The sequence below is a fragment of the Macrobrachium rosenbergii genome, chromosome 2 (assembly GCF_040412425.1).
Source record: "Macrobrachium rosenbergii isolate ZJJX-2024 chromosome 2, ASM4041242v1, whole genome shotgun sequence".
Lineage (NCBI taxonomy): Eukaryota > Metazoa > Arthropoda > Malacostraca > Decapoda > Palaemonidae > Macrobrachium > Macrobrachium rosenbergii.
In genome coordinates this window covers 40,138,899-40,160,512 of record NC_089742.1, presented here as the reverse complement: position 1 = coordinate 40,160,512, position 21,614 = coordinate 40,138,899, and the positions used below count along the sequence as shown (strand labels likewise).

Genomic DNA, 21,614 nt, shown 5'->3' with positions numbered 1-21,614 from the left:
ATGGTTGTTTTACCGAACTAAAATATTTTCTGCTGATTATCAAAAGGAAATGTTATATTATCCCCAGCAATAAAATCATAATACACATCACCCTAAAAGAAAAAAAAAGGAAAATATGAATGAAGTAAGGAGTGTTGTACTATGCTGCAATGTTTTGTTTCGTAAATGAGGTTCACCTGAATACGGAGGTGACACAGGGAATGTCTGCGTTCGAATCGGTACATTTGAATCACTGGGCAATGATAATTACCGTCTGATATTGTCAAGCATGTTCACCATTTTAAATTTAACACCGAGTTTCTCAGAGGTATGCAGACAGGTATTTCATATTGATTTCAAGAAATTTTACTACATTTTAATAGTCATAAAACGATATCATTGCAATCGTTACACATTCAGAGGGATGACAAGCAGTGACTGCACTCTACAAAACCAGAATATGCCTATGTTTAACTTAAAAGTTATAGTATGATAGGCTGTACGAGTCACATTGAATATAATTTGCTGAGAATTTTCTTAATGACATTACCTCCTATGTAAATAACAGGATCATAAAAAATGATAGTGTCCTATGCCTTTATGATGTTTGGATTATAGGCCTATCTTATAATCAGCCGTTTTATTGTGTTTCTTGTTGTGGTTATTCTTGTTTTTGTTGCTGCTGTTATGGTGCTTGTAGTGTCTTCGAAAAAAATTCATATGGTAACCTAACATTGCAGAATAAACATACACCTGTTCATAAAACACTGGTGTAAAGAATTGTCTGTCTACTCTTGTTAATTGTTAGTCATTTGTTTTAATTAAAATAATCGAGATCTTTATGAATATAGCCTACGCTAGAATATTCTCCTAACAACAGAGAGAAAAATTACTGCTCTTTTGTCCAACAGGGTAATCTACAAGAATGCCCCCAAAAGCAAATGAATCATGGGCTGCTCGCAGACTGGTTTGGATCATCTCGTACGTAAGTTTTTCAGCTATCGTTTATTTTTTTTTATGTCGTTAAGCATCTTATGATGCCTTCCTACCATTGCCTTCATTTTCATAGAAATGCTACAGCAGCCTTATATTTACTCATCACAGTAATATGATTTGTTATTTATATATATTATATTATATATATATATATATATATATATATATATATATATATATATATATATATATATATATATATATATATATATATATATATATATATATATATATATATATATATATATATATATATATTCAGTACAGTTCATTGAGGGCAGTTTGATAGCTGTGTGTAAGGCTGAGACAGTCCTATGATTGATCTGTGTGTGCCATCAGCTACGTGCCCACAAGTTTTACTTTTATTCTCTATGGTATAAGTGGCGTTACAGTTACTATGGCCATCCACGCATGTATGTGTATGTGCACTTGCTTTACGCTTACATTCCACTTTATGCATATACATTATATATTGTGGAGTTGAAACTACTATACTAATTAAAAGCTACTCTATTTCCAACAGACACAGGTAGGAAACTATTTGCGATAAGAAGACGTGTAGGCCCATGCCCTGTCATTGTCTCAAAATATAAGAATTTGATGTGTGATGGCCTGTCATTGCCTATAAGAAATTGACGGTAGGCCCATGCCCTGTCGTACCCTCAAAATATAAGAAATTGACGTGTAGGCCCATGCCTGTCGTTGCCTCAAAATATAAGAAATTGACGCAGGTCTATGCCCTGTCGCGTGTCAAAAATATAAGAATTGATGCCCTGTCATTGCCTCAAAATATAAGAAATTGACGTGTGGTGCCCTGTCATTGCCTCAAAAATATAAGAAATTGACGTTGGCCCATGCCCCGTCAAAAAAAATATAAGAAATTGACGTGGTGGTCTATGCCCTGTCGCTAAAATATAAGAAATTGACGTGCAGGCCCATGCCCTGTCATTGCCTCAAAATATAAGAAATTGACGTGTAGGTCTATGCCCTGTCATTGCCTCAAAATATAAGAAATTGACGCGGTAGGCCCATGCCCTGTCATTGCCTCAAAATATAAGAAATTGACGTGTAGGTCTATGCCCTGTCATTGCCTCAAAATATAAGAAATTGACGTAGGCCCATGCCCTGTGTAAAATATAAGAAAATTGACGTGGTTCCCCTGTCATTGCCTCAAAATATAAGAAATTGACGTGTGGCCTATGCCCTGTCATTGCCTCAAAATATAAGAAATTGACGTGTAGGTCTATGCCCTGTCGTTGCCTCAAAATATAAGAAATTGACGTGTAGTCTCATGCCCTGTCGTTGCCTCAAAATATAAGAAATTGACGTGTAGGCCATGCCCTGTCATTGCCTCAAAATATAAGAAATTGACGTGTAGGTTCATGCCCTGTCATTGCCTCAAAATATAAGAAATTGACGTGTAGGCCCCATGCCCTGCCCTCAAAATATAAGAAATTGACGTGGTGGTCTGTGCCTCAAAAAATATAAGAAATTGACGTGGCCCATGCCCTGTCATTACCTCAAAATATAAGAAATTGACGTAGGCTCATGCCCTGTCATTGCCTCAAAATATAAGAAATTGACGTGGCAGGCCCATGCCCTGTCATTGCCTCAAAATATAAGAAATTGACGGTAGGTCTATGTAAAATATAAGAAATCTATGCCCTATCATTGCCTCAAAATATAAGAAATTGACGTGGTGGTCTATGCCCTGTCGCTGCCTCAAAATATAAGAAATTGACGTGTAGGCCCATGCCCTGTCATTGCCTCAAAATATAAGAAATTGACGTGTAGGTCTGCGCCCTGTCATTGCCCTCAAAAATATAAGAAATTGACGTGTGGGCCCATGCCCTGTCATTGCCTCAAAATATAAGAAAATTGACGTGTAGGTCATGCCCTGTCATTGCCTCAAAATATAAGAAATTGACGTGTAGGCCCATGCCCTGTCATTGCCTCAAAATATAAGAAATTGACGTGTGGTCCATGCCCTGTCATTGCCTCAAAATATAAGAAATTGACGTGTAGGCCTATGCCCTGTCATTGCCTCAAAATATAAGAAATTGACGTGTAGGCCCATGCCCTGTCATTGCCTCAAAATATAAGAAATTGACGTGTAGGTCTATGCCTTGTCTTGCCTCAAAATATAAGAAATTGATGCAGGCCATGCCCTGTCAGTCACCTCAAAATATAAGAAATTGACCAGGCTATGCCCTGTCATTGCCTCAAAATATAAGAAATTGACGTGTAGGCCCATGTCATTGCTCAAAATATAAGAAATTGACGTCCCATGCCCTGTCGTTGCCTCAAAATATAAGAAATTGACGTGTAGGTCTATGCCCTGTCATTGCCTCAAAATATAAGAAATTGACGTGTAGGCCTATGCCATGTCATTGCCTCAAAATATAAGAAACTGACATGTAGTACTATGTCCTGTCTTGCCTCAAAATATAAGAAATTGATTTGCAGGTCCATGCCCTGTCTTGCCTCGAAATATAAGAAATTGACGTGTAGGTTCATGCCTGGTCGTTGCCTCAAAATATAAGAAATTGACGTGTGGGGCCCATGCCTGTCATTGCCTCAAAATATAAGAAATTGACGTGTAGGTTCATGCCCTGTCGTTGCCTCAAAATATAAGAAATTGACGGGTGGTCTATGCCCTGTCATTGCCTCAAAATATAAGAAATTGACGTGTAGGCTCTATGCCCTGTCATTGCCTCAAAATATAAGAAATTGACGTGTAGGCCCATGCCCTGTCATTGCCTCAAAATATAAGAAATTGACGTGGCAGGTCTATGCCCTGTCGTTGCCTCAAAATATAAGAAATTGACGATAGGTGACGCGTTTCAAAATATAAGAAATTGACGTAGGTCATGCCCTGTCATTGCCTCAAAATATAAGAAATTGACGTGTGGTCTATGCCCCTGTCATTGCCTCAAAATATAAGAAATTGACGTGTAGGCCCATGCCCTGACATTGCCTCAAAATATAAGAAATTGACGTGTGGGTCTATGCCCTGTCATTGCCTCAAAATATAAGAAATTGACGTGTAGGCCCATGCCCTGTCATTAACCTCAAAATATAAGAAATTGACGTGTGGGTCTATGCCCCGTCATTTGCCTCAAAATATAAGAAATTGGCCCATGCCCTGTCATTGCCCTTCAAAATATAAGAAATTGACGTGGTCTATGCCCTGTCGTTGCCTCAAAATATAAGAAATTGACGTGCAGGCCCATGCCCCGTCATTGCCTCAAAATATAAGAAATTGACGTAGGTCATGCCCTGTCGTTGCCTCAAAATATAAGAAATTGACGTGTAGGTCTTGCCCTGTCATTGCCTCAAAATATAAGAAATTGACGTGTAGGCCCATGCCCTGTCATTGCCTCAAAATATAAGAAATTGACGTGTAGGCCCATGCCCTGTCATTGCCTCAAAAATATAAGAAATTGACGTAGGCCATGCCCTCATTGCCTCAAAATATAAGAAATTGACGTGTAGGCCCATGCCCTGTCATTGCCTCAAAATATAAGAAATTGACGTGTAGGTCTATGCCCTGTCATTGCCTCAAAATATAAGAAATTGACGTGTAGGTCTATGCCCTGTCATTGCCTCAAAATATAAGAAATTGACGTGTAGGCCCATGCCCTGTCATTGCCTCAAAATATAAGAAATTGACGTGTAGGTCTATGCCCTGTCATTGCCTCAAAATATAAGAAATTGACGTGTAGGTCTATTCCCTGTCGTTGCCTCAAAATATAAGAAATTGACGTGTAGGCCTATGCCCTGTCGTTGCCTCAAAATATAAGAAATTGACGTGTAGGTCTATGCCCTGTCATTGCCTCAAAATATAAGAAATTGATGTGTAGGCCTATGCCCTGTCATTGCCTCAAAATATAAGAAATTGACGTGTAGGTCTATGCCCTGTCATTGCCTCAAAATATAAGAAATTGACGTAGGTCGTTGTCTTGCCTCAAAATATAAGAAATTGACGTGTAGGCCCATGCCCTGTCATTTCCTCAAAATATAAGAAATTGACGTGTAGGTCTATGCCTTGTCTTGCCTCAAAATATAAGAAATTGATGTGTAGGCCTATGCCCTGTCATTGCCTCAAAATATAAGAAATTGACGTGTAGGTCTATGCCCTGTCATTGCCTCAAAATATAAGAAATTGACGTGTAGGTCTATGCCCTGTCATTGCCTCAAAATATAAGAAATTGACGTGTGGTCCATGCCCTGTCGTTGCCTCAAAATATAAGAAATTGACGTGTAGGCCCATGCCCTGTCATTGCCTCAAAATATAAGAAATTGATGTATAGGTCTATGCCCTGTTGTTGCCTCAAAATATAAGAAATTGACGTGTAGGTCTATGCCCTGTCATTGCCTCAAAATATAAGAAATTGACGTGTGACATGCCCTGATTGCCTCAAAATATAAGAAATTGACTGTCAGGGTCTGCCCCTGTCGTTGCTCAAAATATAAGAAATTGACGTGTAGGCCATGCCCTGTCGCTGCCTCAAAATATAAGAAATTGACGTGTAGGTCTATGCCCTGTCATTGCCTCAAAATATAAGAAATTGACGTGTAGGCCCATGCCCTGTCATTGCCTCAAAATATAAGAAATTGACGTGTAGGTCTATGCCCTGTCATTGCCTCAAAATATAAGAAATTGACGTGTAGGCCCATGCCCTGTCATTGCCTCAAAATATAAGAAGAAATTGACGTAGGTCTATGCCCTGTCATTTCCTCAAAATATAAGAAATTGACGTGTAGGTCTATGCCTTGTTGTTGCCTCAAAATATAAGAAATTGACGTAGGTCTATGCCCTGTCATTGCCTCAAAATATAAGAAATTGACGTGACCCTGTCATTGCCTCAAAATATAAGAAATTGACGTCTATGCCCTATCATTGCCTCAAAATATAAGAAATTGACGGTAGGTCTATGCCCTGTCGTTGCCTCAAAATATAAGAAATTGACGTGGTAGGTCTATGCCCTGTCATTGCCTCAAAATATAAGAAATTGACTTGTAGGCCCATGCCCTGTCATTGCCTCAAAATATAAGAAATTGACGGTAGGTTCATGCCCTGTCGCTTTGCCTCAAAATATAAGAAATTGACGTGTAGGCCCATGCCCTGTCGCGTTGCCTCAAAATATAAGAAATTGACGTGTAGGTCTATGCCCTGTCACTTGCCTCAAAATATAAGAATTGACGTGTAGGTCTATGCCCTGTCATTGCCTCAAAATATAAGAAATTGACGTGTAGGCCCATGCCCTGTCATTGCCTCAAAATATAAGAAATTGACGTGTAGGTCTATGCCCTGTCATTGCCTCAAAATATAAGAAATTGACATGTAGGCCCATGCCCTGTCATTGCCTCAAAATATAAGAAATTGACGTGTAGGCCCATGCCCTGTCATTGCCTCAAAATATAAGAAATTGACGTGTAGGTCTATGCCCTGTCGTTGCCTCAAAATATAAGAAATTGACGTATAGGTCTATGCCCTGTCATTGCCTCAAAATATAAAAATTGACATGTGTCATTGCCTCAAATATAAGAAATTGACGTGTAGGCCTGCCCTGTCATTGCCTCAAAATATAAGAAATTGACGCAGGTCTATGCCCTGATTGCCTCAAAATATAAGAAATTGTCATTTCATTGCCTCAAAATATAAGAAATTGACGTGTAGGTCTGTGCCCTGTCATTGCCTCAAAATATAAGAAATTGACGTAGTGTAGGCCCATGCCCTGTCATTGCCTTCAAAATATAAGAAATTGACATGTCTATGCCCTGTCATTTCCTCAAAATATAAGAAATTGACGTGGGTCTATGCCTTGTCTTGCCTCAAAATATAAGAAATTGATGTGTGTAGGCCCTATGCTGCAAAATATGAAATTGACGTGTAGGTCTATGCCCTGTCATTGCCTCAAAATATAAGAAATTGACGTAGTCATGCCCCTGTCGTTGCCTCAAAAATATAAGAAATTGACGTGTAGGTCTATGCCCTGTCGTTGCTCAAAAATATAAGAAATTGACTTGTGGTCTATGCCCTGTCATTGCCTCAAAATATAAGAAATTGACGTAGGCCCATTAATTGCCTCAAAATATAAGAAATTGACCCCCATGCCCTGTCATTGCCTCAAAATATAAGAAATTGACGTGTAGGTCTATGCCTTGTCTTGCCTCAAAATATAAGAATTTGATGTGTAGGCCTATGGCCTGTCATTGCCTCAGAATATAAGAAATTGACGTGTAGGCCCATGCCCTGTCGTTGCCTCAAAATGTAAGAAATTGACGTGTAGGTCTATGCCCTGTCGTTGCCTCAAAATGTAAGAAATTGACGTGTAGGTCTATGCCCTGTCGTTGCCTCAAAATATAAGAAATTGACGTGTAGGTCTATGCCCTGTCATTGCCTCAAAATATAAGAAATTGACGCGTAGGTCCATGCCTGTCGCTGCCTCAAAATATAAGAAAATTGACGTGTAGGCCCATGCCCTGTCATTGCCTCAAAATATAAGAAATTGACGGTAGGTCCTATGTCCTGTCGTTGCCTCAAAATATAAGAAATTGATGTAGGCCCATGCCCTGTTATTGCCTCAAAATATAAAGAAATTGACGTGTGGGCCCATGCCCCGTCATTGCCTCAAAATATAAGAAATTGACGTGTAGGTTCATGCCTGTCATTGCCTCAAAATATAAGAAATTGACGCAGGTCTATGCCCTGTCGTTGCCTCAAAATATAAAAATTGACGTGTAGGTCTATGCCATTGACCTAGGTCGCCCTTGCCTCAAAATATAAGAAATTGACGTGTAGGCCCATGCCCTGTCTTACCTCAAAATATACGAAATTGACGTGTAGGGCTATGCCTTGTCTTGCCTCAAAATAATTTATAAGAAATTGACATGCAGGTCTATGCCCCGTCATTGCCTCAAAATATAAGAAATTGATGTGTAGGTCCATGCCCTGTCATTGCCTCAAAATATAAGAAATTGACGTGTAGGCCCATACCCTGTCAATTGCCTCAAAATATAAGAAATTGACGTGGTAGGCCCATGCCCTGTCATTGCCTCAAAATATAAGAAATTGACGTAGGCCCATACCCTGTCATTGTCTCAAAATATAAGAAATTGACGCTGTCATTGCCTCAAAATATAAGAAATTGACGTGTAGGTCTCTATGCCCTGTCATTGCCTCAAAATATAAGAAATTGACGTGTAGGCCCAGTCATTGCCATACAAGAAATTGACGTGTAGGCCCATACCCTGTCATTGCCCTCAAAATATAAGAAATTGACGTGTAGGCCCATGCCCCTGTCAGCTACCTCAAAATATAAGAATTGACGTGTAGGCTATGCCCTGTCATTGCCTATAAGAATAATTTATAATTGCTTCAAAATTGAAACATGCGGGCCCATGCCTTTGTCATTGTCTCAAAATATAAGAAATTGATGTGTGGCCCATGCCTTGTCATTGCCTCAAAATATAAGAAATTGACGTGTAGGCCCATGCCCCCTGTCATTGCCTCAAAATATAAGAAATTGACGTGTAGGCCCATGCCTTGTCATTGTGAAATTGACGGCCCATGCCCTGTCATTTGCCTCAAAATATAAGAAATTGACGTGTAGGCCCATGCCCTGTCATTGTCTCAAAATATAAGAAATTGACGTGCAGGCCCATGCCTTGTCATTGCCTCAAAATATAAGAAAATTGACATGCAGCCCATACCCTGTCATTGCCTCAAAATATAAGAAATTGACGTGTAGGCCCATGCCCTGTCATTGCCTCAAAATATAAGAAATTGACGTGTAGGCCCATGCCTTGTCATTGTCTCAAAATATAAGAAATTGACGTGTAGGCCCATGCCTTGTCATTGCCTCAAAATATAAGAAATTGACGTGTAGGCCCATGCCCTGTCATTGCCTCAAAATATAAGAAATTGACGTGTAGGCCCATGCCCTGTCATTGCCTCAAAATATAAGAAATTGACGCAGGCCCAGCGCCTTGTCATTGCCTCAAAATATAAGAAATTGACGCCCCATGCCCTGTCATTGCTCTCAAAATATAAGAAATTGACGGTAGGCCCACACCTCAGTCATTGTCTCAAATATAAGAAATTGACGTGCCCCATGCCCTGTCATTGCCTCAAAATATAAGAAAATTGACATGCCAGGCCCATGCCCTGTCATTGCCTCAAAATATAAGAAATTGACGTGTAGGCCCATGCCCTGTCATTGCCTCAAAATATAAGAAATTGACGTGTAGGCCCATGCCCTGTCATTGCCTCAAAATATAAGAAATTGACGTGTAGGCCCATGCCCTGTCATTGCCTCAAAATATAAGAAATTGACGGTGTGCCCATGCCTGTCATTGCCTCAAAATATAAGAAATTGACGTGTAGGCCCATGCCTTGTCATTGCCTCAAAATATAAGAAATTGACGTGTAGGCCCATGCCTTGTCATTGTCTCAAAATATAAGAAATTGACGTGTAGGCCCATGCCCTGTCATTGCCTCAAAATATAAGAAATTGACGTGTAGGCCTATGCCTTGTCTTGCCTCAAAATATAAGAAATTGATGTGTAGGCCTATGCCCTGTCATTGCCTCAAAATACTGTATAAGAAATTGACGTGTAGGCCTAATCTCTCAATGATATTAACATTTGACATGACTGCATAAGTCTGTGCATCATTTCAATTAATGTAGTCTATGTGGGATTGCTTATATAGGCCAACACCAATTAAAAAGAAAAAAAGCAAGATGTATATTAAGGCTGCACATGATAAAAAAAAATGCAGACAAAATTATTCAAGATCTTCATAATGATACTGTATATAACTTAACATATCTTTTATCGGAAATATCAATTGCATACTTCACAACTCCGGGAACTCAAATCTGTGGTGTCAAGATTCATATACAAATGCACTGAACTCAACATTACCAAACGGAGTCAAATACATACTGGTAATCATTTGGACTGTTAACTAATGTGACTTCATTCCCCTTCGAGAGCTAGCCAGTCACTGGTGTGCAGTGGGCGGGGCTTAGCTGCAAAGCTAGGTGGACTCTGCTATAGTCACTTCCATAGTGCTGTAATTTTTCAGAAACTATGCACTGCATATAGTTCTAAATAGAGCATCAAATTCTTGCTCTCTCTCGTTAAACTTTTAAGTGTTGCCTGAATAAGCTGGGATAAATATGTATCTCTACAATATTGCTCAATTCAAAGGCAGAATTAAACCAGTGTAATAATTTTTATATTTTTCCTGTTTTTCTGTGATTTCCAAGCTGTATCAGGGCTGTTAAATATGACAAATTTTTAAAGTACATGTAGTTTGTATTTTTCTTGACTATACAAACCTGAGGTCTTCACATAGGAATAAGCTTCAGCGCAGCTTGAGACAGGCCATTTAACTGTAAACAAGGTGGTTCAGTATGTAGCTGGCTACCGACTGTGGGTGGGGGGTTCCACCCACCCAGTCGGTATGCATTCACTTTGCCTTCTGGCCCAGGGAGCAGAATGAGTGGCGGCATGAGGTGGGCATTTAACTGTAGAGACCTCAGGTTAGTATAATTAGGAAAAATACAAATTGCTTTAAAAATTTGCTATTTGTTTCTATACAATATACAAACCATTGGTCTTTACATAGGAAGACTTATTTCCTTGGTGGAAGGATTCTGAGTAAGCTACTGAACTGTGGTAGTTCGCATCACCTGGTCATGTAAGAGTAAAGGAAGGAGACCATGCCTCTGACATGTTGAACGAAGGTGTGAACAATTGTGTGTTCAACTGTCAGACTTCTGGACCACTTCTGGACCTTTCAAAATAATGTGTGTAGCAACATTTCTTCGAAAAAGGCTAGGATGAGCCCAGAGCCTCGGAGACAATAAAATTAGAGATAACAATGGGTCATTTTACTGTCGGCCCCTCTCTCCCCTTGCTTGAGAGAGGGGAGGCTTTGCATATATTAATCTATCTAGGATTTTAGACTGGGTACTCAGTTATGTAGGGTCACCTGAATGGCCCACCTGACCAGCATGTGACGGATGGTCACTCGCCTCTCTCTGCTAGAGACGAAAGATAAAAGAGAGAAGGGAGGGGGCCAGTCCCCCACTCACACCACTCTTCGCCACCGAACACCCTAGGCGAGATGCAAACTGTCCATAAGGGGAGCTGGCGAGCTACACAACTTGTTGAGCAGCCACCACAGGACCCAGGGAAAAAGTGTCCCATGGCCTGTGGGCAACGTCCTGAAGGTAGAAAGACGTGAGAGTGGACAGCCTAGACCACTTTCTGTCTTGCCTAGACCACTTTCTGTCTTAATACCTGTAGAACCAACAGGTTCTTCCGGAATGCTGAGGGACAGACTAATGTCCCAATCCTTGTGAGGTACTCAGAATGAACTCCTGGTTACTTGTTGGGTGTAAAGTCTGCCCATTGATGGCCCCATGAGGCTAGAAAGAAATCGTGTTCTTGAACACTTCTTTCTTAGCCAAGCCAGTACTGATGAAGAGCTGTCGACACTCGGGCCTGAGATGTTGAGTCCTCTGAAGATAGTACCATAGCACTCTAACTGGACACATCTTGTTATGATCACTACCAACCAGTTTCTAAATGGGACTGACCGTGACTCAAAAGTCTTCGCCACGAGTTCCAGGACAAACTCAAGCGTGACAGAACTTCATCTCCTCAAGTGCTGTAGTCTTCTTCGAGGCCAAGACCTCACAGACAAAGAAGACTAAGCAGAAGACCACCTTCTCTGGGTGAGCTTACCTGTGGGTCTGAATTACCTTTCTTGGGCCCTGGCAAGGGGATGAGGCCGTGCTTGTGCGCTGGGCCTTCACTCTCTCTCATCAGGTCAGTCCCGTATCCGAAGACCAGGGGACCTTACCAGTGTCACTGGAGTCCGTGGGACTCTGCAGCGACATAAGAACCTTTACCGGGGAAAAGATTTCTCAGGTCCAATGTTGGTCATACAGGGGTCTACTGGAGCCCCTTGCACCTCTGGTGACACAGGTGTCCATGGAGAACTGTGCACCTGTGGGACCCCATGCAACAGTTGCTACCGATACACAGGGGTCCGAGGAGCCCCGTGCAGTGGTGAAAGGTTCTCCATTTGCCTGAGAAGTGACTTCCAGGGACTGGTGTCGGAGGCATGGATGTCCATGGAGACCCATGCCTCTGTTGTTCCCGCAGCACGGAGGTACAAAGAGCCCCGTACAATGGTCCTCGTGTCTGTAGACAGGGGAGAGCAATAGAGAGATCCCTTTGCCTCTTCTGAGGCTGCAAGATTGTTCCATGGGTGTTGGGAACTGTTTCTACCAACGACCATGGAAGTGGAACAATGGAACTGCACAGTGACAGCTTCTGTTGTGTTGATCTATCGTTGGGAGTTTCCAAGATTGGAAAATCCTGTGTAATGTCTGGGTGACTGAGCTTGTCTGCCATTACGTTCCGGTTCCCTGGAACATACCTGGCTAACAGACATACTGAGTGTGCAACCACCCACTTGTGCACCTTCACCACCAACATGTAGAGTTGAAGGGAAACCAGTCCCTCCCCCGTTTGTTGACAGAAGTTACTCTCGTGGTGATGGGGGTTACTGACACTCATCAACACCACAGAATAGCTCACCAAGATCCTGAACCTCTCAAAGAGCTAAGGAAGCTGTCTTGAGTTCCAGGATCTTGATGTGGAGGTGTTTGTCGTTCTGGTTCCACTCACCTGAAACCAGCAACTCTTCCACGTGTGCTCCTTGTCCCTTGGTCAATGCACCTAAGAAAAGGAGCATGATAGGAGGAGGAGGAGTGTGAAGAGACACTCCGAGGTTCTTGTTATCTAGCCACCTTTTAATTCCCGATTTCCAATTCCCTTCCTCCCCAGGAGGAATGGAAAGGGATAGGGAGCCCCTACCAAAGACTAGAACTCCTGCATTCTTCACTGAAGGGAACGGGGAAGAAGCCACTCATGAGGCCCAGCTTCCCCAAGGGCAATAGGTGAACAAGAACGACTTGTCCGTTGAGCTGGTTTTCCCTATAAGACAGGAATAACTGTATTCGTCTTTGAACCTGTTGATATGAGACTAAGACCATAACACCAGCATGTCCAGACACTAAGTATTCTGCTCGAGTGTGAGGTTGGGCTTCTCAAACTTGAACAAGACTGCCAAGTCCAGCAAATTAGAGAAGTCGTTTCTTGTCCTCAGAAAAAGATGGATATACAGTATATTAGAAAATATGCATCCTGATGAGTAATAACTGTGCCGTCTTCAGTAACACCTTCACTTCTTCCCAAGGGCGAGGCTGAAGATGAGCTGGGAACTGAAGCTGAAGTCCAGAAGTGGACCAAACATTAGAGAGGGGTAGCGGGAACTCTAAGGTTTCCGCACCGTACGGTGCCATGTTGCTTCATAGCCTGTCAGTTACCCCCCCTTCAGTAGCAGAAGGCAGAGAAGAATGCTGCCCCTAATGTCCTTCTCCTTTCCGCATACCCCTTGCCCCCTTCCCAGGGTGGCCAGAGGGCTAAAATGAGCACTGCTGCGCACCTTTCTCGTAGGGTAGAAGAAGAGTGGGTGTATCTTCATGGGCCCTTAGAAGCCTGGGGCTTCCTTGGAACTGGAGAGGAAGAAGCAGTATGGCCTGAAGGCAGACCTGTAAAAACTTGAAGACCTGGAGGTCTTGGCCACTGGCAGCGAGCATGGAGATCAATCTGTCACTAAGGCATCAACTTCTACCACTAGCCAAAGGGAAGTGGAACCCACTATCCGTTCGTTCTCGAGAACCAGTGCCAACTCGTAACCAACGAACCTGGTAACCTGAGTTAAGACAGTGTCTCTCTTCTTGGCACCAGATTCTCACATAGTTTAGCTGTCTGGTGGGCTAGGTAGAAGATTCTACCTCCAGACAACATCAGTCTCTTGAATGTGACTTCCTTTCCTGAACTATGAGAACCTGAAAAGGAAGAAGTGATCTTGGCCATGTAACTGGAACCAAGATCCATTCAGGGGACTGTATGGAATGCTGCCATGGTAGTTAATTCCATTGTCACTTCCCTGTGGAAGGGAAGTTCCTCGGCAGGGAGGCGGTTAACAACAGACTCAAACATCGGGTCAATCTGGTTGGTCAGTAAAGGACTCTCTGGGTATTGATGAATTCTTCAGGCAATTCAAAGGCTGGGGAAATGTCTTCCACAGTAGGAGAGACCTGAGTGAATTATCTTGGTCATACAAGAGAATTCACCTGGCTAAAATACCCCTTCGGCAAGTTGCGACCGTAATGAGTCCATCGACTTTGGTTTCCTATAGGGAATCCCAAAAAGCTTTGATGGCTGAAGAAAAGTCTACAGGGAAGCTAAGTTTCTTTCTTGAGTTTGCAGACTGCCGAATTCAAGGACGATCCCAAGGAAAAAACCTCCAGAGGGGCACTGTGATCTCTCTACCACTCAAGTATGCCACTGGTTCGGTCTGCAGGTCGAATCCGTAATATTTGTTACTGCGGTTGGGAAAGGATGGAAGCGCGAACATTTCCAGTCTCGAACCCAAAAACTGTCTGATACCCAGTTCTCGGAAGACTCCGAGGAGATGAGAGCAGGTGCAAGAGTCTATCACCCATACAATACCTGCCGGAAACCAAGGACCCTGCAGGTGTGTAAGGCATAGCCAACAATGACCATACAGGTCTGGAAGAGCGAACACAATCACACAAATGTGCACAGAAGCTATCCCCAGGTAAGTTGGCTTGTTTGCTCGAACACTGGCGAGGGCTGACCCAAGGAGGGTGATCATGCACTCTCAGGTGTGAATGTGGGCTATCCTGAGGACGTGCTAAGTCTTCTGAGGCCATGGCCTCTGGAAGCGAAGAAGATTGAATCAACAAAGCTTTGGGTTCCTCCTTGGTCCCCAAAAGCTTCAAGGGCAGGCTTTTGATCCACGGAAGCAGCCATGGTCTCTTCCCAAGATCATTGACACATCAGCAACACAATCTCTAAATAAGTTTTCTGAAGATTGGGGTGTCCGTCCTGAGGACAAAACCCTAGAGCCTTTCCAGGTCACATAACCCCTGGACTACTCTTGGCAGGAGAGAAGCCCTGACAGAACCCCTAGACCTTCACTTGAACACGTGAGCATATGACCGGCCAGCCTGATCCTAGGATCGAACTCAGAGTGTAAGCCTCATGGGAGGGCTGCTTTTGGGGCATGGCATCCCAAGCATGAACCCTTCTGTCCGACTCGCGGCTTCTGGTGTAACCAGGAGGTTGAGGGGACAGGTGAGAGGGGCTGAGCACCTTTCTCTGACCTGCCAGAGCTAAAGCCCCGACAGGAGAGGAAAGTCGTAAATGATCATCAGCCTGCAGTGCCAGGCATCATTGGAAGGTTATTCGCCTCTGACGGTGCCCTTGGTGACTGCCCCTTCATTCCTTCTGGTAGCTTCCCTCCTGTCTCTCTCCTTCGTCCTCTTCGATCGGGAAGCGGGGGGGGGACCAGGTGACCTCTTCTCAAGGGCCTCCTCTTGCTTTGTAGGGCAGTTCCTCTCGGAGTGACAGGAGTCGCTCTTTACTCATCTTTTTCACTCTTTTCTCCAAGTTGACAGTGACCATCGTAGGCACATCAGAAGTTTCCCTGTGGCAGGAAGGCTGCCCTCATACAGTGGATACTTCGACAATGACCACGGTGACGGTAATGGCTAGATCGCCACATCGGTGTCAACACTGTCCCATGACAAGGGGGAACTAACCGCTGTTCGCCTCCAGCCTCAGCTTCCCTGGTCGCTCCTGTTGCTTCTGGTGTTTCTGTCGCCTGGGCCGCTCCTGTTGCACTTCTTGATTTAGCTGCCCCGGCAGTTCCTGTGCTTCCTGACCACCATCCTGTAGATGTCAGAGAAGGATCGAGGAAGAAGTCTTCTGCTGCCTTCTCCCCTCCTTCTGAGGCTCGTCGTCCAAAGAAGAGGAAGGCTGCTTCTCCCTCCCCTAAGAAGTCCTGCCATGGGGCTTCTGAGGGGCTGCCTCCCTTCACGGACACAACAGCAAGTGATATCCTATATAGAAGAGTGGGATCCACAATTTGAAAGTGCTCCGAAAACGAAAAATGCTATAGATTCAGCCATGGAGACATACAGAACCCTCTACCACACTATGAAAAAACAGCAGCAGCAGCAGAGCAAAATAACTTGGTTCTTCAGTCCAAAACCCAAACCCTTGAAAGAACCCTCACCCAAAGAAGCCCTGGCAGAAGTACCTGTAGTCCTGGCAGAATTGTTTCCTCTATCTGAAGAGGGGGTCTGAGGAGCTTTAACTCCTCAAGCACATTGTGCAGTCATATCATCATCATTCATCGGACTGCACAGCTAATTCATCATCTTCAAATTATTATTCATTACTGGTGAGTACCCGTACTTATTGTTTTTTTTACTACAGTCCAATATTTTTAGTGTGCATAAATATTTCTCTCTCTCTTGTTCATAGTTAGCGCTCACACATATTTTTACAACTTATTTTCTCTGTACGTCTTTACCTGTACAGTACATAATTTTAAACTGATTTAATTTTACCTGTACCCTCTATGAACATGTGTATGTTTTCTTAATTTTATTGAATTGTACCTTCATCATGACTGAGACTTATGAAGTTTACGTAGTGACGCAAACGTCTGTTACTCTGAGTGAAAAGGAAATTGGCATCTCCTGAATTAGGGGTAACATTAGTATATGTACGTACCTACTGTAAATGTGCTAGTACGATACTGTACTCAGTTTTAACGTCAATCATTTATTTCTTTTTTAAGGGTAATGTATTAAGCAACTTTTAAATGAAATTACAGTACCTTTAATTTCGTTTAAAAGTTAGCTTAACACTTTGGGAGCATGGTTAGGGTTATGTGTAGTGTTTTAAACTCTAGAAAAAGCATTTACTGGTACCCATTTATTAGCATTTGTAGTGATCGTACCAAACTTAAACAAATCTTCACCTTACGCAATGGGTTCTGAAACGTAACCTCGCATAAGTTCGAGGTATTACTGTACAAATGTCAAATAATAATTATCAGAGAGTTGTAAGCTGAGGTGAAACTAGTTTAAGCTCGTTGCCTCGGCAACGTGAAAACCAGTTTGACCATTCTCAAGGTTAATGAAGTTGTAGGGTTGCATTATGTCAGAATGAACAATATCATAATACTGAATACGCAACACACGAGTAAAATAAGGGGTTGGATTTGCATTACGTCACCAAAGAACGTTATTCTCCAGATATAAGCAAAAAGAGCAACATGCTAATATATATCATGAAAACATAGCACAAACAAATGAAACGGTTGAACAGCAGGCACAGAAGGAAGAGCAACACGTCTCTTCTCTCCACGGCCAAAGGCAAAGCGAATGCACACTAACTGGGTGGACAGGACTCCAGGTAGCCAACTACATACTTAACTACCTTGTGTAAAGTTAAATGGCCGGTCTCCAGCTGTGCTGAAGCATATTCCTATGTAAGGACTGATGGTTTGTATATTGTGTAAGGACAAGTCATATTTCATAGTTTGACTTTCAAAATTATACTGAACAAATAAACAAAACGCCTTATTCTTTTTACATATTTGCAAAAAAATTGAGGGTAAGGGGTTAAAGTACTTCAGCAGTTTAGTCCCATATCAGTATGGTACTGATAGCTAAAGAGGCATGTTAGGAAACATGCAAAAGCTCGTTTTAATTGCAAATATAAATAAATACAATGTGGATCTTTTAACCTAAGTACAGTGCAAATTCCTAAAAGCCATACATTGGATCATTCTTTGCTGTTCTGTGTTATCTTAACATGCCTTATAATTTGGCCTCATCACCGTATTTCATCCATAAAAATCACATTGTCTTTGTTAGACTCATTTTAAAGTCCACGTTTCATCCTTTCTTTTGGTGCCACTGAACATATTGCATGAATATTATAAGAGATATTGTGGTTCATATGGGCATATGGATGTTTTTGTATGATCAGCATGTGTATGGTACTCTTGTTACATCAAGTGTTAGTGATTATGCATGATCTTAGGGATAAAAAGTGAATCTAGGAAACAATGGGGCACTACTGTATTCCTTCTGAAATTTACTGGCTGTTCTTCACATGTCCAAATAATTTTACTTTGCTCTCTTGTCCTTTCAGTATCCCACATCTTGCCTCCATGCCTGGTCATACAGTTTCCTACAAAAGTATGACTCCCTAATGCAATACATGTCAGGGACAACACAGTTTGGTATTTTTTCCAACTTCGACAAAAATAAGACACATATCTAATCCCTGGAATTTAAAACAATTATGTACAGTATTATCACATTTATTAACTACAGAGATAATCAATAAAATAATATACAATTGAGTAAAATGTGAAATAAGAATTACAGAACTAGTTAAAAAGTTATCACAGGGGGAAATTTTTCATCCAATGGTTAAGTACTAACACCACCTAGTACTTCCTCAAAATCAAGATACTTCAATACCTACCATATACCTTTATCAAGGTTACTAATTTTTTTTTGTTTTTTTGACACAAAGTGATAAGAAAACAAAATTTCTCTGAAAATTCTGCTTTCAATGTCAGCAAGGACCTGTCATGTAAGCTTTACAGCTTTCTGGGATTTTTTGCACAAGGGTTAATAAAACTGAAATAGTGTGCCACGAAACTTGAAAAAACTCAATTTCATAACCTGAATGTTAAGGAACATTTTGAAATTATGAAAAAAAAGTCATGCATTTCAATGGTCAAACATTCATTTTGACCTACAGCATGGGGCAAGTCATACAGTAGCCACACAATAACTACTAAAAATTACCATTATATTTAAATACACATTTACCTTACAGAAGTGAATGAACAAACTATAACCACAACTGGTTATATTGCAAGGGAGTTGAAGGGTAAGATGACTATATATTGAAGAACAAAAGCAGTTATATTAACTACAGTATTGTAAAAATCAAACCTACACTTAGCTTTGGTAATTACCTGTTCCATTCAAAAGATATGCTTCATAAAACAAAGAAATTCTACACCACTTCAAAGTATATTTCCCACTTATATTATTTAGCCAAGCCTTTACAATGGCAACACACAATATAGTATGGTACCATACAAAGGAGCAAAAAAGCTACAAGACACTAAACAAGGCAGTTGTTACTTCAACAATTATTTCAGTGAGATGAGGACTATGACAAGCTGAAATATCTAAGTTTTCCAACCCATTTGCTGAAATCAACAAAAAGCATTCATTATATTTTTTCACATATAACAATATCTTACTCAGTCTCCCACACAAACATCATCCTAGTCTCACTTCCAAAATGAACTCTTAATGACCAAACAATTTCCCCAAAATCAAATCCAGTTGCCAGTAACAATCTGTAGCAATCAGATCTATGCTGTAGTGTACACATTAGAGTATTCATATACATCCAAGGAAGTTCTCATACTAGACAACTACATAGTTTCCCTTAGTCATATAAATTACAAAAATTTCTGCCTTCCATTGAAAAGTTTCGTATAAGGAGCAGCATATCCTTCAAAAGAGTATGAGGCCTGAATCTAACCCTCAACTCTTCAACTATGCCAACAAAGTTTAAGTAAATTAACTACTTATAATTACGAATTTGTGACTTGCACACGGGGAAATAAAAAAAAAAACCATGTTTGGTGAAAACTTCATAGCTCATTGGCATCCAAAGAAAATGCTAACAACCCTCACTGTTGACATCACAGACAACAGAACATTATAAATCATGCAGTTACCAGATTTATTTTTGATGGAATCACAACACTGCTTGGCTAAATTTAAAGAAAGCAGGTGCTCTAATCCTGGTTTAACTGAAGTCCCTGTTGGTTAGAATAAGGGGTGCCACCAGGGTCCAAGTATACAAGAAGAGGCAAATCCAGCTGGATACAATCTGAAAACAGAAAAATCACAGACTTTTAGCAAAGGATACACAAAATCCATGGAAAGAAAAAAGGAAAATTGCATATCATGTGGAGGGGAATATGTTTTGAAAGGTAACGATTTTGGACGTAAAGTACAAAAATCATCGGTCACGCAATTTTAGATTTCTCAAAATCATAATTCAAGAATTTTTTTTTTCTTTGTCTGAGGGATAAAAATTAAAAATTATCCTAGATACATTTCACCATCTTTGTTTCCAACACTGAAAGACACAGGGCTGCTGTGAATTTCTACACTCCGTCTTTCCCATGCTTTATCTTCCACTTATCTTCAACCACCCTTTTCACAGTTCTCATCAAAGCAGGTCTTGGTTTTCCAACTTTTGGTGCCCACCGAGTCCAGCAGACATTATCACATACTATGCTCCACGAGGTTGTGATATTTATCCAAGCCATCTGCATCTCCCTTTCTTTATTACCTCATCTACATACAGTCAATCTGATTTACGATCACTACAACTGATGTCATAACATATTTACATACACAACTTAATTTCCCTTATGGTATCATTTCTAACCATCCTGCTATCTGACTCAATACAAAGTGTACTAGACCATCTATTTGAAACGCAAATAGATTGAAAATGCATGCTGTCCATAGTCTGATTTGCCTTATTAGGTAAAATCTTCATACATTTATACCTCAATTATTGTGTCTTTTGTTAAGTTATACTCAATTATTGTGTCTTTTGTTAATAACTTAACTTTTTTTCCTCTTTCAGCATCCACAACACTTCGAACATTGTCTGAGTGAGCTCAAGCAACACCCCTCACATGTAACAAAAGTCGAAGCTCTTCAAAACTGTAAGAGATGACCATTTTAATCAATGCCACTCCCTTTAGTCTGTATGCAGATAGTTTGAAAATTATCCACTTCAGACTGCATGGGTTGAAAGAGCTCATAATACTGGAGCAACTTGGTTTCTGGACTGAATACTGACAAATAAATTTGGTTTAAGAATTAAGCACGGTAAAAGTCATGGTAAATTTTTAATGGAATATAGCTAAAGTAAGAATTGTGAACTACTAATTAAATTTCTGGATCTTGGTGAAGCTGAGCAATGAAAAGTACTCTGAGGCTGAATGGCAACAGTCATCCATGGACCTATAGTGACAACAAGGCACTTTTGTACCACGCCCTCTGCACATGCTTTCAGAGATCCTTATGTTCTGAAAACTAAATAGATGGCTCTAAAGAATCTACGTACATCCTCCAGCCACTGGCTCTAGACATTTCTTTAGGAAGATCTCAAAATTTGCAAGGCGTTTATTGTTAGAAAGAAGCCTAACCCTCCTACTAAATATAATGGCTGCTTCTTCCATTCTTTACTGATGGATTGATAAGCTGATGGATGGTATTTAGAACCAAGCTTCAAGCACTATAATCAAGAAAGCAATTCGGTGCCATGATTATAAAATCAAATAAATTATACTGGCTTAGAAAAGGATAGTGTGAAAGGCATAATATTTTGCAATGTTAGGACAACATAATAAATAATTAGGTTTCATATATAAAAGTGAAAAGATATCTAGTATCTGTGATTAACCTACCTTACATTTTACAAAATGGAGGACCTATAAGGGTTTACTGTCAATAATGCACCTTGTGCACTACACTGTATGTGATAAGGATTGGTTCTTTTCACAACTCTTTGGCCCTCAGCTGAAGAGCATTCTG

The 21,614-nt window shown here is 41.1% G+C and overlaps 1 protein-coding gene and 1 long non-coding RNA gene across 5 annotated transcripts in view; one reads left to right on the top strand and one right to left on the bottom strand.

Moving 5' to 3' along the window:
• LOC136845697 (uncharacterized) overlaps nucleotides 1–21,464 on the top strand; it is a 64,580-nt gene extending 43,116 nt beyond the window's left edge. Inside the window, exons 3-4 of the long non-coding RNA XR_010855219.1 lie at nucleotides 891–964; nucleotides 20,659–21,464. This is a non-coding gene — a long non-coding RNA (uncharacterized lncRNA). The remainder of the gene's footprint in view (nucleotides 1–890; nucleotides 965–20,658) is intronic.
• The window catches only part of LOC136845673 (serine incorporator 1-like), a 41,015-nt gene continuing 37,668 nt past the window's right edge, over nucleotides 18,268–21,614 (bottom strand). For all 4 annotated transcript variants that reach the window (XM_067115841.1, XM_067115822.1, XM_067115835.1 and 1 more), the window contains one exon: nucleotides 18,268–19,887. In XM_067115841.1, coding sequence (XP_066971942.1) covers nucleotides 19,804–19,887 — 84 coding nt within the window. In that variant the 3' untranslated portion in view covers nucleotides 18,268–19,803. The remainder of the gene's footprint in view (nucleotides 19,888–21,614) is intronic.